At 42.5% G+C, this 21,557-nt stretch overlaps 1 protein-coding gene across 10 annotated transcripts in view; it reads left to right on the plus strand.

Annotated features, from left to right (window-relative positions):
• Positions 1–21,557, plus strand: part of LPP (LIM domain containing preferred translocation partner in lipoma) — a 354,330-nt gene that overhangs the window by 263,621 nt on the left and 69,152 nt on the right. For all 10 annotated transcript variants that reach the window (XM_062582808.1, XM_062582810.1, XM_062582812.1 and 7 more), the window contains one exon: positions 14,924–15,047. In XM_062582808.1, the coding sequence (XP_062438792.1) occupies positions 14,924–15,047 (124 nt within the window). The remainder of the gene's footprint in view (positions 1–14,923; positions 15,048–21,557) is intronic.

Consider the following 21,557-nt stretch of genomic DNA (forward strand, 5'->3'; position numbering starts at 1 on the left):
CATACACATACTATGTTTTTACCCTTTTTAGGACAAAAAGGGTTATTAAGTGATTTCTCTAATTCACTTTCAAATCTGTTCTCTTTTGCTATTTCTTAGAATTATTCTTTGCTGGACTTGTTAGGTGTCTCCTCTCTGCTGCTTTAAGAGTTTAACTGAGTTGCTATTGGGCCTGAAGGGAGTTTGGCCTTCATGTGGCAGTGAAAGTCTGGAGAAACAGCCACCACTTTGCTCTCTCTGTACCTTCTCCCGTGGTGAGCTGCTCCAGCAGTCGGCAGCATCCCACAGGTGAATGAGATCTGGCTTGGGATTGCCATTGCTCCCCCAGCTGCCATCATGAGAGAGCCTCATTGATCTGAGAGCAGCCACTGCCAGCCTAACATCAACTGTTAGCTAAAAATAACCCAGAAAAAAAAACCCCACACGGCTAAATATAAATCTCTAAGCCTCAGTAAGGAGAACTGCATTTCCTAATCATTCAGTCAAATTGTTTAAACATTGATTAACACTGAAAAGCTTTTCCTTTCTACTGTGGTCACTATTTGGTCTCTCCTAGCTCTAGTACTTTCTTTGGATGTTGGAGGTTTTCCTTTCCTTCCCGCTCGTTCTCCAGCAGCCCTTCCCTTACGGGCCCGACGGAGCTTTGGGAACAATTTGCAGAGCTCCTGCAGTGGAGCCATGTCATGCAGTAGAGCCATGCAGTAGAGCCAGAAGAGCCATGCGTTTGTGTGAAAGAGGAGCCCAAGATGCGAGGACTAGAGGGCACAGCCTGACATTCAGGGCACCAGGACATACCAGGTGCAAGCTGGCACGGCTCCCGTGACGCCAGCCTGCTGGCTGATTGCACCACCTGGGCTTGCCACCCACTCCCAGTCGTAGTGGAGGTTGAACAAAACAACATGCAGACTTAGAGAAAACGGCGAGATTGCTTTTTCTCAGCCCATCAGTTAGCTGCCTTTGAAAATCAAGGGCTAGAGTGCTTTCTCTCGTCAGGAACCCACGCCAAGCGACTGTGCCCCATTGCTGCAGGCCGACTTGTTTTTGCACACTCCAGACAGGAAGAGCTGCACTCTCAGGACGAAGAAAGTGGCGCAGTGAGAGCGAGGTGGGAAGAGGGGAAAGAGCCAGCAAGTGGTAGCGAAATCTGCCTGTGTTGTGGCTTCGATATGTTCCCTAGCAACCTGCCGCACTGGAGAGTGGCATTTGGAATGTGTCTTTTTTATCAGTGCAGCTGCATGTGATGTACTAGCCTCTCAGTGGTCTGGCTCACGCTATTTTGGGTTTAAAAAATGAAGCGTGTGATTGCAGTGCTGTCATGGGCATAAGGACTTTGGATTGCTCTCTTGTACAGATGGGAACAATTCACAGGGAGGGCTAGGAGAGCGACTTTCTGCTCCTGCTTGAATGTTGTCTGGTGCTGGCTAGTAAATACCATCTTGTGGCTTAAAGTCTTTGAAATGAGTACACTAGATAGCTCCCCTGCTATTTTTTCCCCCGTAAGGCATTATTGCAGGGACGGGCTTGTATGGATGTTTATGGAGTAACTTCATTTCTTTCCATCCACTGCAGGCATGCATGGGTCTTTGTACAGCAAACGTGCCAAGCATTTTGCCATCTTGTCTAGGGCAGCTATGCTGATTTTCCAAATGCTTCCTCTCCTGCCATTTCACTGCTCTTGGACAGACTCACTGCATCCTGTCCAGCTTCTGTGAGATTTTAATAGGGAATTTGCATCAAGTGCCAGGTGGGCATTCCCAGGAACCTGGACAAAACAAGCCCTCCATTTCTCTAACAAAAATGTTTACAGCCTGCACAGCAGACATCGTGAGAGTTACCTCACATCAGCTAGTCAATGCACCAGCAATCTAGGCTGGAGATAAAACAACTGGAGATGGTAAAAGAAGGGCACTCACTCTGCCTCTTTAGGACTCTCCTTCTTTGTCATACCATTTCAGATCAAAATTTCTTTGATTTAGGGACTGGATCAAAGCCAGAAAGTAACTTAAAACTGCGTATGAGCTTCCTTTCCTGAAAACAGCTTCAGCCCTAAAGATGATCCATAGGGCCTTCAGCTGGCTCTGCTTGTCTCTGTTGCGAAGAATACCACAACCTCTGTCACAGTCACAGAGACATAAATGATAAGGCTTGAACAGACTTGAAGATCTGTCTGCTGCTCAGAGACAGGATCATCTCTGTCTAAGCCATTCTTCATAAATGTTTGTTCCTACTCTGAAAAGGCTCGGTGATAGAAATCACAGCCTCTCCCCATGTGAACTCTTCCAGCACTTTGCTGCCCTCACTGTTTCTTTTCCTCCATATTGCAAACACTCTCAGATGCATGGGTAGTTTTCAGATATGTGTGCTGTGCTAGGAGTTGGGCTTAGTCCCCTGTTTAATACTATAGAGCAAATACAGAGGGCAGGTGGACAGCAAGAGAAGATGGAAAAGAGATCACATAGACTTAGGGGAGAGGGAGAAGGAGGAGGCTGCGAAGAGTTTGATGTTCACAACTTCTTTCCTGGCTTGCTTTTGAAATTTGTTTAGCTTCTGGAAGCAAGGGTGAGAAGGCGGTGGAGGAGGCAAGCATGTTTTGAGATGCTCCAAGGGAAGCCCTAAAGAACAGGTCAGCCTGAGCTGAGAGATGGTAGCAGGAGTAAAAGAAAGCCAGACTGAGAGAGATGGAGAGAAGAGGGCCCCACCACTGGGAACAGGGACTTTAACGAAGTAAGCCCAAGAGTATCACCTGCAAGGAAGCAGATTTCAGTCACCCGTATCCACACAGAGATGAGTCTTTATCTACAATACTTGCTGTTGGTCTGGCAGCCTGGGAGCCTATGTTCCCCCTGCGTCATATGTTCCTGTGAAAGATAAATGCAGCTGAGGGCTCAGTGGGCTGCAGTTAGGCTGGGCGAGGCTTGGACAACCTTGTTGACTCAAATAGTGCTTCTTGAACAGCCAATGTACACCTGAGTACATTTGAGTACTTTGGCACGCTGAGCTAGATCCTCCACTGCTGTGTAAATCAGCGAGTTCCCTGGAGCGACTCTGATTTGCACCGTCTGAATGTCTGGCCCATCCTTTTTAAGTAAATACTGCAAACAGAATTATATATATCTTTTTGTTTTTCCCCTTTAGCCTTTGCTCAGTCAACCTGCAAGCTGCTTAATCATTAAAAAACAGAAGGGGGCTGCTGTTGTAGTTGAATAGGACATGAAAACTCTTCATGGACAAAGTGATCATTTTAATACATCGAAGTGATTCAGGTGCCGCATTGTGTCCTGCCACAGCCATCAGCCTCCTCAGGTCTGATTGCACATGCCACTGCCTCTTTTAGTTTGCTGCATTATGTGTGAACTACTATTTGACCAATTAACGAGATAAGTTCGCCTCTAGTCCAGGAGGTTTGTGGACAGCCTTCTTAGCTGCATCTCTGTACATGAAGGAATATTTTGACAGCTAAACATGGATCTTGTTGAGCTGTCAGTTCTGCTAACTCTCCCAAGTGCCTCTTATTTATTGAGTCATCAGGCTCTTCCTGACCTCCTCAGAGTCAGTCCCAGGCTTACACTAAAGAGAGCACAGGAATACAGCTCAAGCGTGGCCTTCGGAGGAGGGCAAGTTTCTTCAAGCAGTTGATGCCCTGAACAGTGCAGATCATTAGGTCTATATGTCAATATAGTGACTGTGCCCTCAGGCTGGTGGCAGTCTTAGAGGCTGCAACTGGGGAAATTCAGATTTATTGCATAGCCTGTTCTGGCTGCCAAGATCTTGGGGCTTTTAAAGAGGCCAAGGGCAAAGCAGGGGATCAGCGAGTGAAAGAGAATGGCTCAGATTCCCTTTCTCAGACCCTGCATTTCAGTCTGACTCAAGTGCTGAGCAAGGAATTTCCTATCCCTGTTCTTTATTCCTAACATGATCTGGCTCAGAGGCTGTAGTTATTTCTGCAATATACAGAACAAACACCATGGTTCTGTTATCACAAAGCAATTCCCCATTTGGCTGAAAAGTGTCCCCGTCATGGATGTGGGATCATGCACTGGGTGCAAAAAGAGGAAACATGAGAGCTACTTGCTATTTAAATGCCACGTAGCCCTTCAGTGCAGGGATTGAGTGAGATTTACAGTATTCTTCTCTGAGTCTCCATCCACCCTGATACCCCAACGCACACACACACACGCACGCATGCACACACAGGTGCCTGTCCAGATGCATCTGACCAACACCATAGTCTGAGGCTAGTGTTTTTTTTTTTTTTTTGGTTAGCATTGGATAGTTCTCCTATAGGTAGCTGTTTTGGTGAAACCATAGAATCACAGAATCATCTGATGCTGAAACCTCTGGTTTGCTCTTGCTTGCTTCCTTTCTTCCTATTCTGAGAATGCTGTTAGTCCATACTTCAATTTCATCCTGCTCCTTTGCACACTGGTTCCCTAAGCCTTTGGCTGTGTAGCACAACCACCTCTGGTCTTCAGTCTGGTGCCTGCAGGTTGCATGGGGAAGATTGAGACCCCTTGAAGATCTTACATCTGTGGTGCAACACTTTTCAATGGCTGATAACCCCCTGCTTCATCAGGTGGGATGTGAAAAGTCATTCCAGAAAATCATTCCTCATCTCTTGCTTCCCTTTTCTTATTTCCCACCTCCCGCTGACTGTGGGATGCTCCTGAGCAGGGACAGTGTTTCAAGGAAGCCTAGAAGCTTTTATCTGAGTAATACTTAACTGCCATGGACTGTATTATGGAAGAATTACAACTTCATTGAGAAATTTCTATTGCTGAGAGCCGAATGAGAGATCATTTTCATAAGTACATTGGGTGAAATAAATGATAATCTGCATGACAGGCATTTGCCCTGGCCTTTTTCCCTAAGTGCAGTATAGAACTTGGCACTACTGTGTTCTGAAAATATTATTTCTGATTATGCTGGGGTAATTGCTAGTGAAACGTGCAAGTCTCTTCTAGAGCAAGTGCTGCTCAGGCTACCAAGACAATGTTCTTTGGAAACTGTAGGCCTTCACTCCGTCCTGCTTCTTTTCTTGTGCTGTGTTACTCCTTTGCTGCTTATGGGAATGTTTAATTTCACCACGTCTTTCCTTACTGCCAATGTGACTTCTGTGATATCCTCTGCCTGACACTACTCGACCTAACAGAAGCACCTGGAAGTGGGAAGGACAGCTAGTGCCTTGTGGATGCAGGCTGCACTGTGAGCTTGCTGGCGAGTACTTTCCCCAACTCTAATGTGGGCAAGAAGCATTAGGTCTGCAAGCAAACTGACCACTTACGGTGGGCACCTTTGTTTCACAGAAGGTGAGAGGGATCTTTTAAAAGTTTTTAATCACCAGTCATTATGATCAACTCCAATCTGGTAATTTTTTTAATTACCTTGGGATGGAGATACAGAGAAGCTAGGGCTTTTTGGTAGATGTGGTACCTGTGAACTAGTGTGAGCTGCCAGGGCAATTGCTCTTCATGAATTAAATAATACATCTTTGCAAATGGTACTTGACATGATGTTAGATGGCTGAGCTGGGATTCAGGCAACCTAGTGATACCTACAGATGGTTCTTCATGAGGAAAATCGATTGTTTTAAATGCAATAAAGCTTCAGTCTCTTAAAGGTATAAAGTAATTCAGCAACAAAACCATCCACATAGATGGTATAAAATACAAAGATGCTCTGAGGCAGAAATCAGAGAATGAATTTTGATCTTTACTACTTTACATGTTGTCTGGAGCTATATCAGTACCCTTGTAATACTCGTCTCTATGATCTTTCACCACAAGATCTGGAGGTGCAAGCAAATGAGCTCTACCTTCAACTCTGAAGAATAGCAATCTTCTCATTATTATTTGCAAACTCTCTTTTCTCTTGTATCACTAGAAAAGGTGTCATTTTAAATATTTTTTGTCATCTTTAAAGCAAAGCTCAGCTAAGAGGTAAGCACAATTAGATGATCTGGGCAGAATTCAGATGTGTGGACTGTCTGTTAAATTTCTACCTCCTTTCCCTTAACTCAGTCACCTGAGAGAGTTCAAAGTCAAATAGAGGATGATATTCAGTGCTTATACTCTACTATAGAGCTCCCCATTTGCTTTCCAAAGGAACTTGTATTCATTTCGTTAAAAGGGGTTGGGACCCTACAGGAACCACTTTGAGAAACATGGCGTATACTAACGTGGAAGAAACAGTAAAGTTTTTAGGGAGAAAGTAACTACACATGGGGAAAAGAGAATAAATGATTCTGATGTCAGAACATGAGCAAAATGGAGAAATCTTCCTACCCTGAGGGGGGAAAAAAAGTAAGAAAAAGAAAAAAGAAAGAAATAGAATCCAGCAGGAATAGAATTTGCATTTGCCACACTATTGTTTTAGCTAATACTATTTGTATCATTTTTATTTATAAAGCAAGACACCTCCTGGGCAGCTGAAGGGCATGTTGGGAGACCAGTGATTGTTTTGAAGATCTTGTAATCTTAAAAGACAAAATGTAGACACGTGTGATTTGAAAGAGGCACAACTTGACAACTGAAGATAATTAATAATAGTCAAAATTTGTACTCATTCAGCATCTTTCATTCAAGGATCTCAAAGCATTTTGTAATCATGAGTTCATTGAGATCTCAAACTCTCTTGAGACAGCCAGGCATTATGAACACCATTTAAAACAGTAGAGTGGTTTAGACTGGCTTAGAATATTGCTGAGAATAAAACTCAGGAATCCTCCCCTCCAATCCTGTGGATGCTAAATCTTGTGCCCTCTCCAAACTGAGAAACTTTTTTACAGTAATGTATATATATAATTTTTTAATGTTAAGCAAAATATGTAGTCTTCATTTAAGTCATTAGTGTCCTGGGAAGTGTAATGGCCCATGTCGTAGCTGACTAAAAATGAGACTACAGATAGTGGGTTAAACACATTTGGTTAACCATTTGTTTGCTGTTATAGTTTTCACATGAAAAAAGTTTAGATTGAAACCTGTCTTGTTGATGGAAAGTGATGTGATTTTAAGTTTCTTTGTGTATTAAAACAGAAACCCAATTTGCATACTTTAAGTGTCTTTTCTAGCATATTCAGGCATCTGGCAAAAAGGCTATATTTAAACTGTTAATACCGTATGAATGCAAGTTTCACAAGCAAAATTAGTATCTTTAAAATTGTGAGATTTATTTTTCTTTTAAAACACAAGTGATGCCCTGGCACTTCTGTTTTTGTTACCTGATAAGGCACTGCAGCTGGGACAGCCTATTTTTTGAATAAGCGATGAACCTGAACCACAGGGCAGATGGTGCTCATACCCTTGTCAACCCTCTGTCACCATATGGTGAATGGTGGTGAGGTCCCTTGTTACTGTGGTGCACCAGCGAAGACACTGGACCAGAGGTGTGGGTACTTCTGCCCTAGCTACTAAGCCCATTTTGTGGTGTCATTTTTTGTCGTCCATAAAAAATGATTGATCTCTACCTTTGTGAAGTGCTTTGCAAATGAAAAACTTTAAAAAGAGCAAAGGTGTATTATTTCCTTGTGTTTTAGGGCTCTTTCTGGAAGGATAGGTTTTGAGTAGAGGGTACTCTCTTTCTGTGGTCTTTTTTGGCAATGAATCTCACAAACTAATTGTGTACTGTGTGAGGAAACACCTCTCTTCATCCCAGTGAATTTTTGAGTGTTCCAGTTTTTAGCAGGTATGCCCCTGTGCTTGTCCTGTTGAGATGGGGGTGCAGCTTGGCTGGAGGGGTCACGATGAGCCTTGCTTTGAGTGCACTCGCTGTAACCAGATTCCCCAGCAGCCCTGCTTCTTTCGGTAGTGTTACCTTGGATTTACACAAAAGTGCTCAGTATAAATCTTGAGGCTCATCATCATACTTGGCAAAAAGCTCTAGACAGTGCTGTGTACCCGAGATGTAGAGCCAAGATGACAAGAAGAGTGTTCAAACCCATCCATAGCACTTCCTTATGCAGCTTGTGACTAAGACTTTGAGAACATCGTCTCCTACGAATGTTTATGGTGCCTACTCTGAAATGCAGATTTTGACTTGCTGATAGCAGTAAATATAATGCTTAATTAATTAACACTTTGAAGGCAGCCACTGGAAGCCTGCATTATTATGACATAAGGCAAAGTGAATTGATAAGCAGGTTATATGGTCTTAACTGCTGGTGATGACACATGGGAATGAGAGAGCACTTGAATCAGAGCCCAGAGAGTGGTGGAAAGGCAAGCAGTTAGAATGAGAAGAATAAAACCTTCATTCTTGAAACATATAGAAAAATAAATTTGGGCCCCCCGATGTAATCTTATGAAGCAGAACAAGATCTTCCAACCAAAAACATAGGGCTAAAATGATGCATTCTCCCTATCCATATATTCATATAAAGATGATGCCCCATTCCCCTTCTCAGTATTATCATCCAGCTTGTACTTTGTATTCCAGGCAGTCCTAGCTTTTTAAAAAAAGTGTTTAAAATATCTGTTACCACGGTAAATGGGTTTAATAGGAAAATACAGAACAAAACAGCCCCTTCTCCTTTTCACATGAGATAGGCCCCGACATTTAAAACATATTTGTGTAATGTTAGTGCTAAAAGGCCTAAGCAAGATCAGGCATTATTGCACTTGCTTCTGTATATACGTATAAGCAGTAATGGTACATCAATATGTAGCATTTTATAGACAATCTTATTTGAATTGTAATTTAAATCTCATGTTTCCTGGAATGACATGTCAAAAATATATTACTCGGAGATTTGTTTGTTTTGCTTTTTCTAATTAGAAATGGCCAATATTGTCTTGCAAAAGTCTACTTGTCTCCTGTTAATTTGACTATTGTAAACATATCACAGTTTCCAGCAGAAAACTGACTGTCCCACAGAAGTGGGAGCTACCATTTCACATAGTCATGGCCAGTGCAGAAGCAAGCACCAGACAGTGGCATTTAGAGATTATCTAACTTTTTTAACACCCAGCAAAAACAACTAGCCTGTCCAGATTCAAAGTATTAGTGAGAACATGAAGAATAGCAAAAAAACCCTCTTAGTCTTTTGCATACAATAGAATATAGAAAATCCAAGGACAAAACAGTCATGCTCATTTAGTGCTGTGCTTGATAATTAATGAAACACACCGTCTCTGTGTAGTCACTTGCATTACAGAAGCTTGGAGGGCTTTGCATGCACTGATAAATTAAGGGGAAATGCTGTTAAACCCATTTTACAGAGTAATTAAGGTGCATGTATGCTGATCCTATTGAACTCAGTATCAATACTCAGAGACCAAGTCTTTGTTTTCATCACTATGAGTTAAAAGCTAAAAGTTGGGCTCCAGAGCGCCAAAATAGGCATTTATATGAGCAGCCTAATTCTCAGAAGTTCTGTGAAGCAATTAGCTGTTCAGTGATTCACTTCTTTTGCATTCTAGCTGTGTTGTCCTGCTTTTGAAACCATCAGACAAGATACCTCCCCTTCCACCTGTCTGCATCCCTATTTTAGAATGTTAAAAAAGGCACATTTAGCAAAAATTGCAGTCTGCAATGTCAAAACTGACAAAAAGCTTTTTCTATTATTGTTAATGTTATTAACACATAAAAGTCTATGGAACTCATGCCACAAGAGACTGTTGAAATCAAGAGCTTCACAGGATTCAGATAGCACTGGGAATGAGTATGGCTAACCAAGTGAGGACAGAGTTACAAGAATGAAGTTTAAAAATAAAGAAAAATATCCTCTAGAGCTTTGGAGCAGTTACAAAACTGTCCTATTTCAAAGCATGCCAGCATTTAACAAATGAAGGTTCTGCCGCCAGGACCGCCTGCTTCCACATTTCGAGTTTGCTCCTGCAAAACAGTTGATGATGGGCGCCCTGGGAGGCAGATAGGTAGTAGGTAACCTGCAGCTCATCTAGGAAGAGAACTCAGTTTTGCTTACCTTGAAAACTTGCAATTTCAGTCTGCCCACATGGACAGGAGGTCATGAGTTCTCAGTGGATATCATCTCCTGCAGGGCAGCTTCTTCAAAGGAACTCAATGGATTATTCACCTGCCAGGAATAAGCCCAGGAATGCTCATGGCTCAGGGACTCTAGGCAAAATTGTCTTTTCAGGAATCTGTATGCACTCAGGCAGCTGTAACTTTTCAGTGGGAAAATAAATCAAGAATTGAAATACTTTTTTTCCAGTACACCTCCTCTGTAAGGAGAATCAGTTGGCCTTAATTATAGACTGAATTGCAGCTGCAGGCAATCTTGATATTTCTTTGCGAGCTTGACTCATGAGAATTCATGCTGAATTCTCTGGTCTGAAAGTTTGCAATTGTTTTGGACAATCAATAAGTTAAATGAAAAAGCATGGGCTTTGTCAGGCCATTGAATAAAAATGTTCTGAGATGTTAGTTAACTGTTTGTTTAACTGATGATCAGTTTTGGTGAGTGAAGTGAAAGGGAAGTGCTAACTTTATGCAGATGAACAAGGAGAAAAAAATGAAAGAGAAAGTAAGTATCAGTGAGTGATGTTTCTGGCGGCCTTTCAATTCCAAATTGAGCTAATTCTACCTTCTGAAAAGAAGATAATTTCCACGTTTCTGTAATTGGGAACACATAATTGAAGTTATTTTTGCTCAGAGAGAAGAAACCTCTTGTATATCATTTGCAAATGGACAGGAAAAATGACCACATACAGTGTACTCTGAATGATGGCACATTCATCACAACATCATCTTTAGATTTCTTTGCTGATTTTGCACAGTAATTTTTACCCATTTGGGTGAAATGTGAGTGTGGATGGGGAAGGTTCATGTTGGAGAATGCACTTTGCTAACTCCAGAGCTCCCTCTTTTAGGGCATCTGTTAAATCGGAGGCAGTTGGTTACCAGCGAGGTCTGAAGTACAAAATACATGCCAAAGAAGTGCTGAAGCGCGTATCAACTTAGTGTACTAAAATAATCATGCAATGATTCCACGCGACTGCTTCTTTTGACCTGGCTTTTTAGGAACTGAACTTTAATGAGGAAGATGTGCTGTTGGTGCAGTGCTCTTGAGAGCAGTACAAGTGATTAACTCACTTCCTTTTGTTCATAGCATGAAGATATTTTCTGCTGCAGGGTTTAACCCTTGGAATGATGGCATTTTCCTAGGCATCCCATTAATTAAGCAGTCAATACGGTATTCATGAACGTATTCACAAGTATGACTGTGGTTGTCATGGTGCTGCCTAAGGTGGCTTAGTAGTTGGCAGCTGTAGCGAAGATTGAACTCAGGTGCTCCTGCTACCAAAACATGGTCCTCCCTGCTGAATCTCTGCAGGCCAGTGCTCTTTTCTGTTTTCACTGGGAAGTTCATCATCTTTGGTGTTGCTGAGATGAGCCAGATAAAATAATGGTCAAAGGCTCAGGAGGCCTGTATTGCGGTTCTGCATAGACCGCAAATCTGGGGTCTGTGTAGCTCAGACAGTGTATATTTGTGTGTGCATTGAGGCATCGTGGAGGAAAGAGGAGAACACATGAAGATAACTATGGTAGATTAGACAGTAAATTGGATTTCTACACAGCTTTGATCAATGTACAGATCAGGAGAGAATAGCAGAAGTCTAAAAAACAACAAAAAAATGTTTTGTAAGGAAAGCTAGAGTTTTATTTTTACCCTGACCTAACAAAGGAGGAGGAAGGAAACTGCTTTGCTGAAACAAGCATTATACATCAGACTAAGGATACACTTTTCTCTCTATGTTTGTGTGCGTGCATGTCCCAACAAACTCAACAGCATGTTCATATGAATGAGATATGTTTTCCTGGAGGCACGTAGTCAGCGCATGCCATGCAAGGAGGAGGAGGATGTGACTAGCACTGCTTAAATGTTGGTCCAAAAGGCACAGCATTTTAGTGAAAACAAGTTAAAATGTCTCATAATGTTGCAGTTGGTATTTGTTATTTTTGCTGACATTGGGTACTGGGCAAGAAACCTGCCTAGTTTAGAAATGTGCAATGCAGCTAAAAAAGTATGAGCACAGACTATTTATTGTGTGTCTGAGGCCTTCAAGCATGGCCTCCAAAGACACAGAAAGTCAAGGAGGACTTCAAATCTGCAGATTTTGGTCTTTGGTTTCAAATGGCACCCTGAGATAAGCAGGTGCGACCACCTTCTGGGTCCATGAATGCAGGAAGCCATCAGGAAGGAGAGGCAGAGGGCTTCCCACCGGCATGCCTGGGAGTGGAGTACTCTGATGAAACCCAGCGGGTCGCCCCAGGGCAGCAGAAGACCAGGCTGGTGGGAGTTGTGCTGTGTCCTGGAAATGCCATGTGCTCGGCCCCAAAGCGAGCGAGCGCAGGGGTGTGATGTGAGGCTGGTGACTGGGTTTTCAGCGGTGCTTTACCACAGAAAGAGGAAGGATGGGTTGTGGTTGTCGTGCTGGACAAAGACTAACAAAGTCTGAGCGTGAATTTTGTCTTCACCTCAGATCCAACACGTGACGATGGGCAAATCACTTTACCTCTATGCCTCTCACTTCCCTTTTCGGGGAATAGGCAGCCCCTCATGCCCTCTTCATTGTGTCCATTCACATTGTAAGGCCTGAGGGTAAAAGTCCATGAAAAGTCTAGGGAAGGTGTCTCAGTTGTCATGGTAGCAATGGTTATTCCTTTCTGCACGGAAACTGGAACAAGCACAAGAGATGGAATAATATTTTAAGAGGCTCAGTTGCTTGATTGATTTCTCAGGGTAATAAATCTTTGGCTGCACTTGCTGTGTTAAAATATATGATCAGGCAAGATTCACAATCAGCTCTTAGTAACAAGAGAGCAAAGGAAAAAATACAGTTCTTCCAAGATTAAATACTTTACATTTGGCAGCTTTAATTGGCTTATTAATAAGCCTTTTTTTAGGATTATGTTATTTATTATTTTTAATGAAACAGCTATCTTCTGGGCTTCTAAAAATAGCCATCAAAAACTGGCCAAGGGCTTCTGGGTGTGCTGGGTCAAGTACCTAGTTCTGTAACTCCCAGTCATGTGGATGTCCTTACCTCATCCAGAATGATATATCCCATGAGGGTGGCACTTTCCTGACTTAGAAAGCAAATGCAAGTCCTGTGCACTCTACAGGCCTATCTCACATATGAAAAAATAAGTTGGTGGTAGCCCAAACGTATCAGCATAGTTGCATTTGTACAGTTGAGTTTATTGAGCTGTAAATGGATGTTCAGGATTTCCAGATGTTCAGTGGCTTGCTCAGAGCAATTGCTAGGCATCCCAAAATCCCAGACAAGTGCGCAAAATATTTGGATATTGCTCAGATAAAAACCCTTAGCTGAAAAAGAAAGTATCTCTGGGAAAACCTGAATGTATGGTAGGTCCAACCTCTGTTCTCACTGAACATTTTGCAAATAGACCAGGCACAGCCCTCTAGGAAAGTTCATCCAGCCTGTGGCTTATTCCAGGTACTTTTCCTTCCAGGGGACCCTGACACCCATTTCTCTTGTGCATGGCTGCTACACATGGAGGGCAGGCATCAGGCACAACTGTGCCTTGCATGTGCGCAGTAAATCCGGCGCCGCCAAGACATGCATTCATGCGGCTGTGCTCCCATGGGCACAGCACATGAGGTAGGTCAAGGCAACAAAAGAAGGGGGTAATGGTGTACGTCCTAGCATGGGCACTAGAAAAATAAGTATGACAGGATCAGGAAAAATGGTTGCTTAGAGTGACTGATTGAAGTATTGCTAAGCACAGTCTTGAGCACTCCTCTACATTGATTGATATCTCATTTGAAATTTCCTTCCTGTCTGAAAGAAAAAAAAAAAGCATGAAAGCATTTAGTTAATTTTTCTGCAACACTATGAGCTGTTGTTCTCTGCTGGAAATGACTGGCACGATAAAGGCTTATCATGTCAGGTGTGTATAATCTCTGTGAGCGATAGGTGACCAGTGTTTTGTTTTTCCAGTGATTCTGCCTTTTCTTCCCATTCAAATGGGTATGATGTGTGGAAAAATACTGTAGACTAACATCTATAGGACTGGGATCTAAGGTCCAAACCTTGATGAAAGCAGGAATTAAAAAATTAAATCTCTTGCTTTACAGAAATACTGTATTTCATAACTAAGTTAATTTTCGCATGCAAGTCTTTCAGGAAAGCAGTGCACACAAGGGAAGCTGTCATCAGCATCTTTTAATCCTGAAATGACCGAGTTCCTCATTAAATGCACCAAACTTAGCTTTTTCTAAGAAACTCTTAGGCACCAGAATGTTTCTGTGCTTCTTAAAATATGCCCATACTTCTGCTATTTTTAATGGAGATAACTCACTGAGATGGACTGCAAGTATTTTATGCCAGCTCTTAGCACATGAAGGCCAAGAGGTCTCAGTTTCTAAGCACATATTGAAACCTTTGTATTCACAGTACTAAAAATCCATGGACCAGCTCCTGCTCTCACTAATGTTAATAGTAGGATTTGTGTCAAAACAAACAATCAAAGAACATAACTAGCGGTTAGGGATTATCTGTCTGTGTCCATATACTACACCAGTGTAGGAATGACTGCTTTAGCATCTTTTCTGTTGTGTTGTTAAATGGTGGAAGCTTTTGCCAAATCCAAACTGAAATCCTTCCAAAGCCTTTTTCAGTGTTGGAAAATGTTTGTATCGAGTTATCCTTGGATTAATTTTCTCCTTTCTTTATTATTATGTACTACCCAGTAGACACCTAATTATGAGGCACAGAACGCTTCTCATTCTAAGAGGATATATAGCACTTCACTGACTGTTTTTAGGAGTCCATCTTCATTACATTAAGTGAGATGTTTACTTGCGTGAATCCCTTGGGTACTGAAAAAAGCGAAAATAGGGCAAAGAATGAAGTTTAACACTGAACAGCCAGTAGACCATCTTAGTGTGGGGGAATGCTTTTATACCACATCACAGACTGTTTGTCATTTTTCTTTTCAGAGTGGGTATCCAAGCTCTGGGCCTGCATCAAGCACTCCTACCTTCAGGCCTGAGGATGAGCTGGAACATCTTACCAAGAAAATGCTGTATGACATGGAGAATCCTCCCTCTGATGACTACTTTGGTGAGCATTGCCACGTCTTGTTGAATCAATCTGTCCATAGCCCCTTTCCATATTTCCCAGGTTCTGTAATGGGGAGGCCTGACAGCTGTACTGTTAATGCAGCAACCTTCATATTGATGGATTTACTTTCTATGCTTGGGCTGGAAGTGTAATCATCCATAGGAATTTCTCTGTAATTTCAGCATAAATTTCATGCTCACTTGCTGTATATAAAGATTGTAAACCGTCTTTCTGGTTACAAAGTTGAATTTTACAGTGTCTGGTTCATTTTGACACCATCTGTCCTCAACTTCTTCACTGCCAGGCTGAACACAGGTATGGTAGATATGCTATCTTGCCTGCTTGCCCGGCCCATTCCCACAGCACCTGCAGTAATCCTAGCAGTGTAAATGCATTCTGTTCCTGAGGCACAGATTCTGGTTTCTTGTATACTGGTATAGATCAAAAGGAAATCCATTTCAAATCAGTCAGATTGCTTTTACATGGACACCAGTTAGCCCAGGGCTGGGTGGGAAAGATGAACCTGGGCTGAGTGGCTCATTACATGTGTCATCTTTTTTGCCTGGAAAAGATTAGCAGCATGTTTCCTTTTTTAAAGGAATACAAATGTGTTATCTGACGCATCTATACGTATAAAATATATATCTTACCTCATATAAAAAAGATAATATAGATTCTGAACTCTGCATTGAAGTCAAGAGACTTAGGCATATGTGATATCTTTCCTCTGTCTATTTAGTTTCTTAAAGGTTTGGGTGACTGAGTTGTTAGGAAACAAATCACTGTATTTTGTAGAGTTTAAGGCCTGGAGAGGCCATTCATTTTGTCTTCTTTGCCTTCATTTTATCACCACTTCTTAAAATTTTCGTTTAGATTGCCCCCTCTGTCTATAGCTGTAGATTTTAGTTGGACCGAGCATTTCTGGCTTACAGAGACTTCAGTGATTTTGTTCAATCAAAAGTCAGGTGAGATAAAGGTGTCACTAATGAGCAAAGATCTTGCAGTGATAAAGATTTGATTAAATGAGAAGGCCGAGGTCTTCTCATCAAACGTTGCCCCACGAGATGGGGTGGACATCAGCCTCATTCTTCATCAGTACCCTCTGCCTATCATCTTCCCCCTCACAGCTGAAATGTCAAAGCCGGCGATTAGCACAGCTCCAAGGTGTGAGCCAGAATGACTAACTGAAGAGCGGATAACCAGAGAGCATTTTCTGTGCTACTGTAGAGTTGTGTTTGACTTCATTTCTGCCCCATATCCATTTGTGCACACTTGGTGATGTTTTAAAAGGGAAGCAACAACCAAGCAAGCATAACATGTATTTAGCTATTAGCACACGCAGCTGAGAGGGAAAAACTTTTTCCTGTTCCCTTCAGGCAAATGACTGGAGCCCTGAAGCATGAGATTTGATTACAGTCATTTTCTTAATGTAGAACTGTAAGTAGCATGAACAGGTTGAGGGATTGAAGCCCAACCCATTCTGTCTGTAGCCCAGGAAGGAAGGCAGGTGAACAGAGAATGTGGAGATTCACAGGATCCAAGGTCACAGAGGACCTTGCCGTTATTGAGCCCAATGTCCTACTCTCAGTTTCTCACAGGAACTTGATTGAATCATGATTAAAAAAAAATCTAATCTTATCTTAAAGACTTCAAGCAATGGTGAGTCAACCACCTACCCTGATAAGCTGTTTTAGTGATTAATTTTCCTCACAGCTCAGAAATTGCTTCCTAAAGTGGAGCTTTCGTTTTCACAGAATCAGAATGATTGAGGTTGGAAGGGACCTTAGACATCATTTAGTCCAACCCCCCTGCTCAAACAGGGTCACTTAGAGCACATCACATCCAGGCAGGTTTTGGTTACTTTTGTTTAGCATTTGTATTTATGAAACTGAAATGCTGGGGGTTTACATGCTAATACTGTACCACTAAGATGGCTTTACTCTGGGAGTGTGGTACATTAAATCTTTTTCATCTAAAACATATGCATAGCTCAAGGGATTGGGATATGAAGTCAACATTGGGTCATCAGTTTGATTATCAGATGGGAGGTCAGACTAATGCCATGCTACTAGTTCTTAATTCAACAGGAGACAAGGAAATGGAAAGCAGGCTCCAGAGCATACAGAAATGTTACCAATGTTCTTGTTATGAACAGTAGCATGATCAAAAATTGAACCAGAATGATGCATGCTAGAAGACTAAAATCAAACAACAGCCCCGGTCCTAGCTCGGGCAGGTGATGTTTAATTACAAGCTCTGTTCTGGTTGATCTCTTCTAATTGCACTGAGTCTGTTCCTCTGAGGATCATCTGAAACAGAACCTCCAAGCTTGCCTTCCTGGACATGCAGAAGGACCATGTGTTGGGCTGAACTCTTCCTTGGTTCTCTAAGCGTGTTGTGCTCCATGCAGCAATTTGGGAAACATACCCATACCTAATTACAAACCCACCAAGCAGAATCCAAAACAAAACCATCAGTCCTGGGACACTACCACTTTTTCTGGTTGGATAAAAGCAGAGGTAGGTTACTGTCATCCTCTGAGCTTTGTTCCAATCTGAGCTACTCCTGCAGAAAAGAGGCCTTGGGATCACAGTCAGTGAGGCCTTTTGATGTGGTAGTGCAGGCAGGGAGTTTTGTACTAATTCTGGCTATGTCGGAGGTAAACATTCATCTACTTCAACTGTCAGCCTAGTATCTTTCAGTAACTTTATGCTCAAATAGAAGAAAGAAATTGAGTGTGGGAGGGAAGAAAAAGTGTCTTTCAACTTTGGTTAACTGTTTGAACCAATCTCTCTACCTTTATTCTTTATTTGTTTAGTGTGGTAGCATGGATCACACAAGATTCATGTGGCACATTGATCAAATAATCAGAAAAAGGACAAATGGGCAGAGATGTTGACTCTGATTTACATTAAATATCTTTTGCCTGAGGTCTAAATGCCATGGTAATTGCGGCACACCAGATAGCTGTCAGCTAATCACTTTTATTAGTTTGAATTTGGAAAACTGAATTTTAGCATATTAAAAGTTGGTTAAGAGCAGATAGGTTTTGAATTGAGGAATCTAATTAACCTTACTAGAAAGCTGCAAGGCGTTATATTAAGTCATGAAAATAATTTGTTGGAATAATTACATTTGAACTGTCAGGCTGGAGAAAGGTCATTTTACTTGGCCTGTCAGCACTCTGGATCTTTTCTGTAACCATCTTCCTTCTGCAATTTTGCTTTCTGTGTTTCTGATTTTGATCAAGCCATTTGGCTCAGGAGTTAGCCTGGGCAGCATGGAGGCTCCTGGGGAGGAAGGAGGATTAGGGGCCACTAAAGATTTGTTGCTCTAAGTTCTTGTAATGCTCGCTGGTGCTGCCGATAGGCTGGCGGAGCTGCATTCAGGAGCAGGGCATCTTGTGGCTCCAGCAGGCCTGTGTTCCCCAGGATATATCTCTGCAGCTTCCTTGGGTGGAAGTTACTGAAGGTGTTTTCAGACACGAGGGAATTGTTCTAGACAGTCATCACCCTAGACGGAAATCACCCAAGCACACACACTGAGAAGTCCTCTAGTTGCTACTGGCACAGCAGTATTTAAGCAAGGAAATATCATCATTGAGGATAATAATTAGAAAAAAAAAATCTATGTGAATTGTTAGGAGTTAAACAAGCATGTTGGATATGCTTCCCAATTTACCTGTGCCATACCACCGCACTACATCTAAGTGCTCCAGTCCTTAGTGTGTCTCTTCTCACAGCCCTCCTCTAGGTTATGGAGTGACTTGCCCCCATCTCTCAGGAAGTCCCTGGTAGATCAGCAAATTGAGGTCTCCAAGGTTAAGATACTCTTCCTTCCTTACTGCTGATTCAGTTGCTAATCTGCGATAGTTGGTTGTCTTTAATCAAATCCTTTTTTATTAGGAAAGATTCCCAAACATACTATGCTCTGTGCAGTAGGGATGCTTTCTCGCTGTCACAGCCCTCAACAGGGCTTAAATGTGCTGTCACAGATTGGCATGTTTGATTTGTTCAAGAAAAAAGAATACTTTGTGGGGTGGAATTGGGGGAGGATGAGGGAGGAGAAATGGAGATTGACAAGAGATTAGGATGAAACTATCAAAATTGTTTGTTGGTCATCATGGGGCATTAAAGCCCTTGATTTTGCGTTAAAAGATGCAAAGATCACAACTGTTCTAGAGCATTGTTTCAAGTCTTATAGAAAGAAATGTCTTCTGGCACCTTACCAGTCTCTATTGCCAGACAGTCAGTGCTGATTAAGACTGGAAAAGAGCCATCAGGCCCCCTTGTCTCCTATTGCCTTCTGGACTGTGTCCCAGCTGAGTCACTCCCCACAGCAGAGGAGTTTCCCTGACTGGTGTGAAGAAACTTTTGCTGGCATTTTACTGTAAGCACTCACAGCTACCAAAGGCCACTAGTTTTATGTATCTGATACCACAGCAGTCTCTTCTCATAGTTCCAGTATCCTGAAGGGATGCATGCCAGCAGAAGGGATGTCCTAAGATGCTCCTATTGAAACTTCTCCGTTTGGTCATTAAATGACCTTGGTTTGTCTCTGAGTTGACACTTTGGGAGCTGTAGGTTTTCTTGTGCATATTTACCACATGTGATCATATGCCCAGACTTTGACAATGGGAGAGGTGGTGCAGAGCAGGGAGAGGAGTGAGGCCAGTAAGCAGGATGCTTGGGTTCTTTTCCTGCTTCTCATTCTTCTGTGGACCTTTGGCAGATCATTCTGCTTCTCCAGACTAACTTTTTTCCCCTTGACTCTGTTTGCTGTGCATTTAATCTGCATCATCCGTTGGCCAGGAGCTGATTCATAGTAGTTGTGTGAGTGCCTCCCACAGCAAAGCCTTGCTCTCCAACAGTGCTTTGAGATGCTGCATCAAGTTAAGAATAAAGAATGGTAAGTGACACTGGTATTGGATCTGTCAAGGCTCTGTCAGTCTTTCCACTCACTGGCTTTGTCTCCTTTTGGCTTGAATCCACCAGCTAAAAATGTTTCACTAGGACCACAGACCTGGTGTCAAAAGGTGTTGAAGGCATTCCCTAACTTGGCTACTTGAGAAGCAGGACATGGCTTAGCACGTAGAAATTTAGATAAGATGTGGGAACGAACATGATAGTTTCGCAGATGCTAGAGATGAGGAGACTCCCTAAGTTGACCAATTTGAACTTCCTTCATTTCATGGTATTTTTGTTTCTGCTGAAATGCCGCCATGGACTGAATGGTTCTAGTATTTCTAAATTAAACATGTTCAGTGTTGCATTTCAGTCTTCATCAGGGATGTCTGTAACCATCTCATTTTTATCTATTCAAGTAGCTTTTAGCTTCTTCTGAATTACCACAAATAAAAGAAAATAAAAGTTGGCATATTTTGCATGTATTCCGAGATCTCTTCTTAATAGGTTATTACTAAAAGATGTAGCTTATTATTTTAAAAAAAATTACATTGTAATTTTGCTATGTAATGATGTGATGTGTCATGCCTTTCGTTTAAAGATGGAGGTTTCTGGTGCAAGATAGCGTACGCTCTCATCTGAACAATGTTTGGGTCAGAAAATAGTAAGTTAGGTTTCCAACAACTGATGAGCCGACAGTGATTTTCTATTATAAAACCACTCACGGAAGCAGGAAGAGCGGACGTATAAGGGAGATCCTTTTATCAACTGCAGTTTTGTTATTATTTTTCATTCCGGAGCCACACTCCGGGGTTTGCGTGTGGGCTCCAGTGGCCAGGAGCAGCCTGCACTGGGGAGGTCATGGTGCAGCGCCATCAGCATCCAGCTGCCCTCTTGTGGGCTGCCGCAAGGGGAGGCACCCTCCCTCTGCTCCCCAGGGGCTCCAATTACCCTGGTGAATAGCTTTCAGAGCCTCTTTCTGCAGTCTCACTTCTGTCAGTGTGCGCCACCCCCATCTGTCTTGCTTTCAGGGAGTCCTGTGACTGCCAGCATCCCTGCACAGCATATGTGAGTAGGGTTCGGAGAGCAAATCTGTAAGGACAGGCTCAGCACAACCTACAAGAGTTAATTTTGGCCCACAGCTCCAAATGGGGCATGAAAAAGAGAAGACCAGTGAGTGGTTGGAGTGCAAAACATACCATGTCTGCACGCATTGATCTCCGGCCATGACAAAGGCAAGAGAAAAGAGAGACAAAGGCTATGGGCAAAGCGGCTTTGAGCTGATTTCAGCTGTATTTCAGCATTTGAAAGACTGTCTAAATGGATGCAAAAGTTTGATTCTTCCTGCTGTTGATGTGATCCATACCCTAGTGTGCGGTAGCTGTGGAAGAAATGCCCAATACCTAGGTCCTTTTTGCCTGGGATCTTAGCCTTATGAAACACTGAGTGTACCTCTAATGAAGATCCAGCAGAGGCAGCCTTCAGGAGTTAGAGAGGGCCATGCTTTTGTAACCTTGATCGCCTGCTGCCCAGATGTGCCAGGAGGTAGGAGACTCGCATGTTCCCTTTTTTTCTTCTTATCCGCATAAGGCAGGATGAGGTTTTG

The sequence above is a fragment of the Rhea pennata genome, chromosome 9 (assembly GCF_028389875.1).
Source record: "Rhea pennata isolate bPtePen1 chromosome 9, bPtePen1.pri, whole genome shotgun sequence".
Taxonomy (NCBI): domain Eukaryota; kingdom Metazoa; phylum Chordata; class Aves; order Rheiformes; family Rheidae; genus Rhea; species Rhea pennata.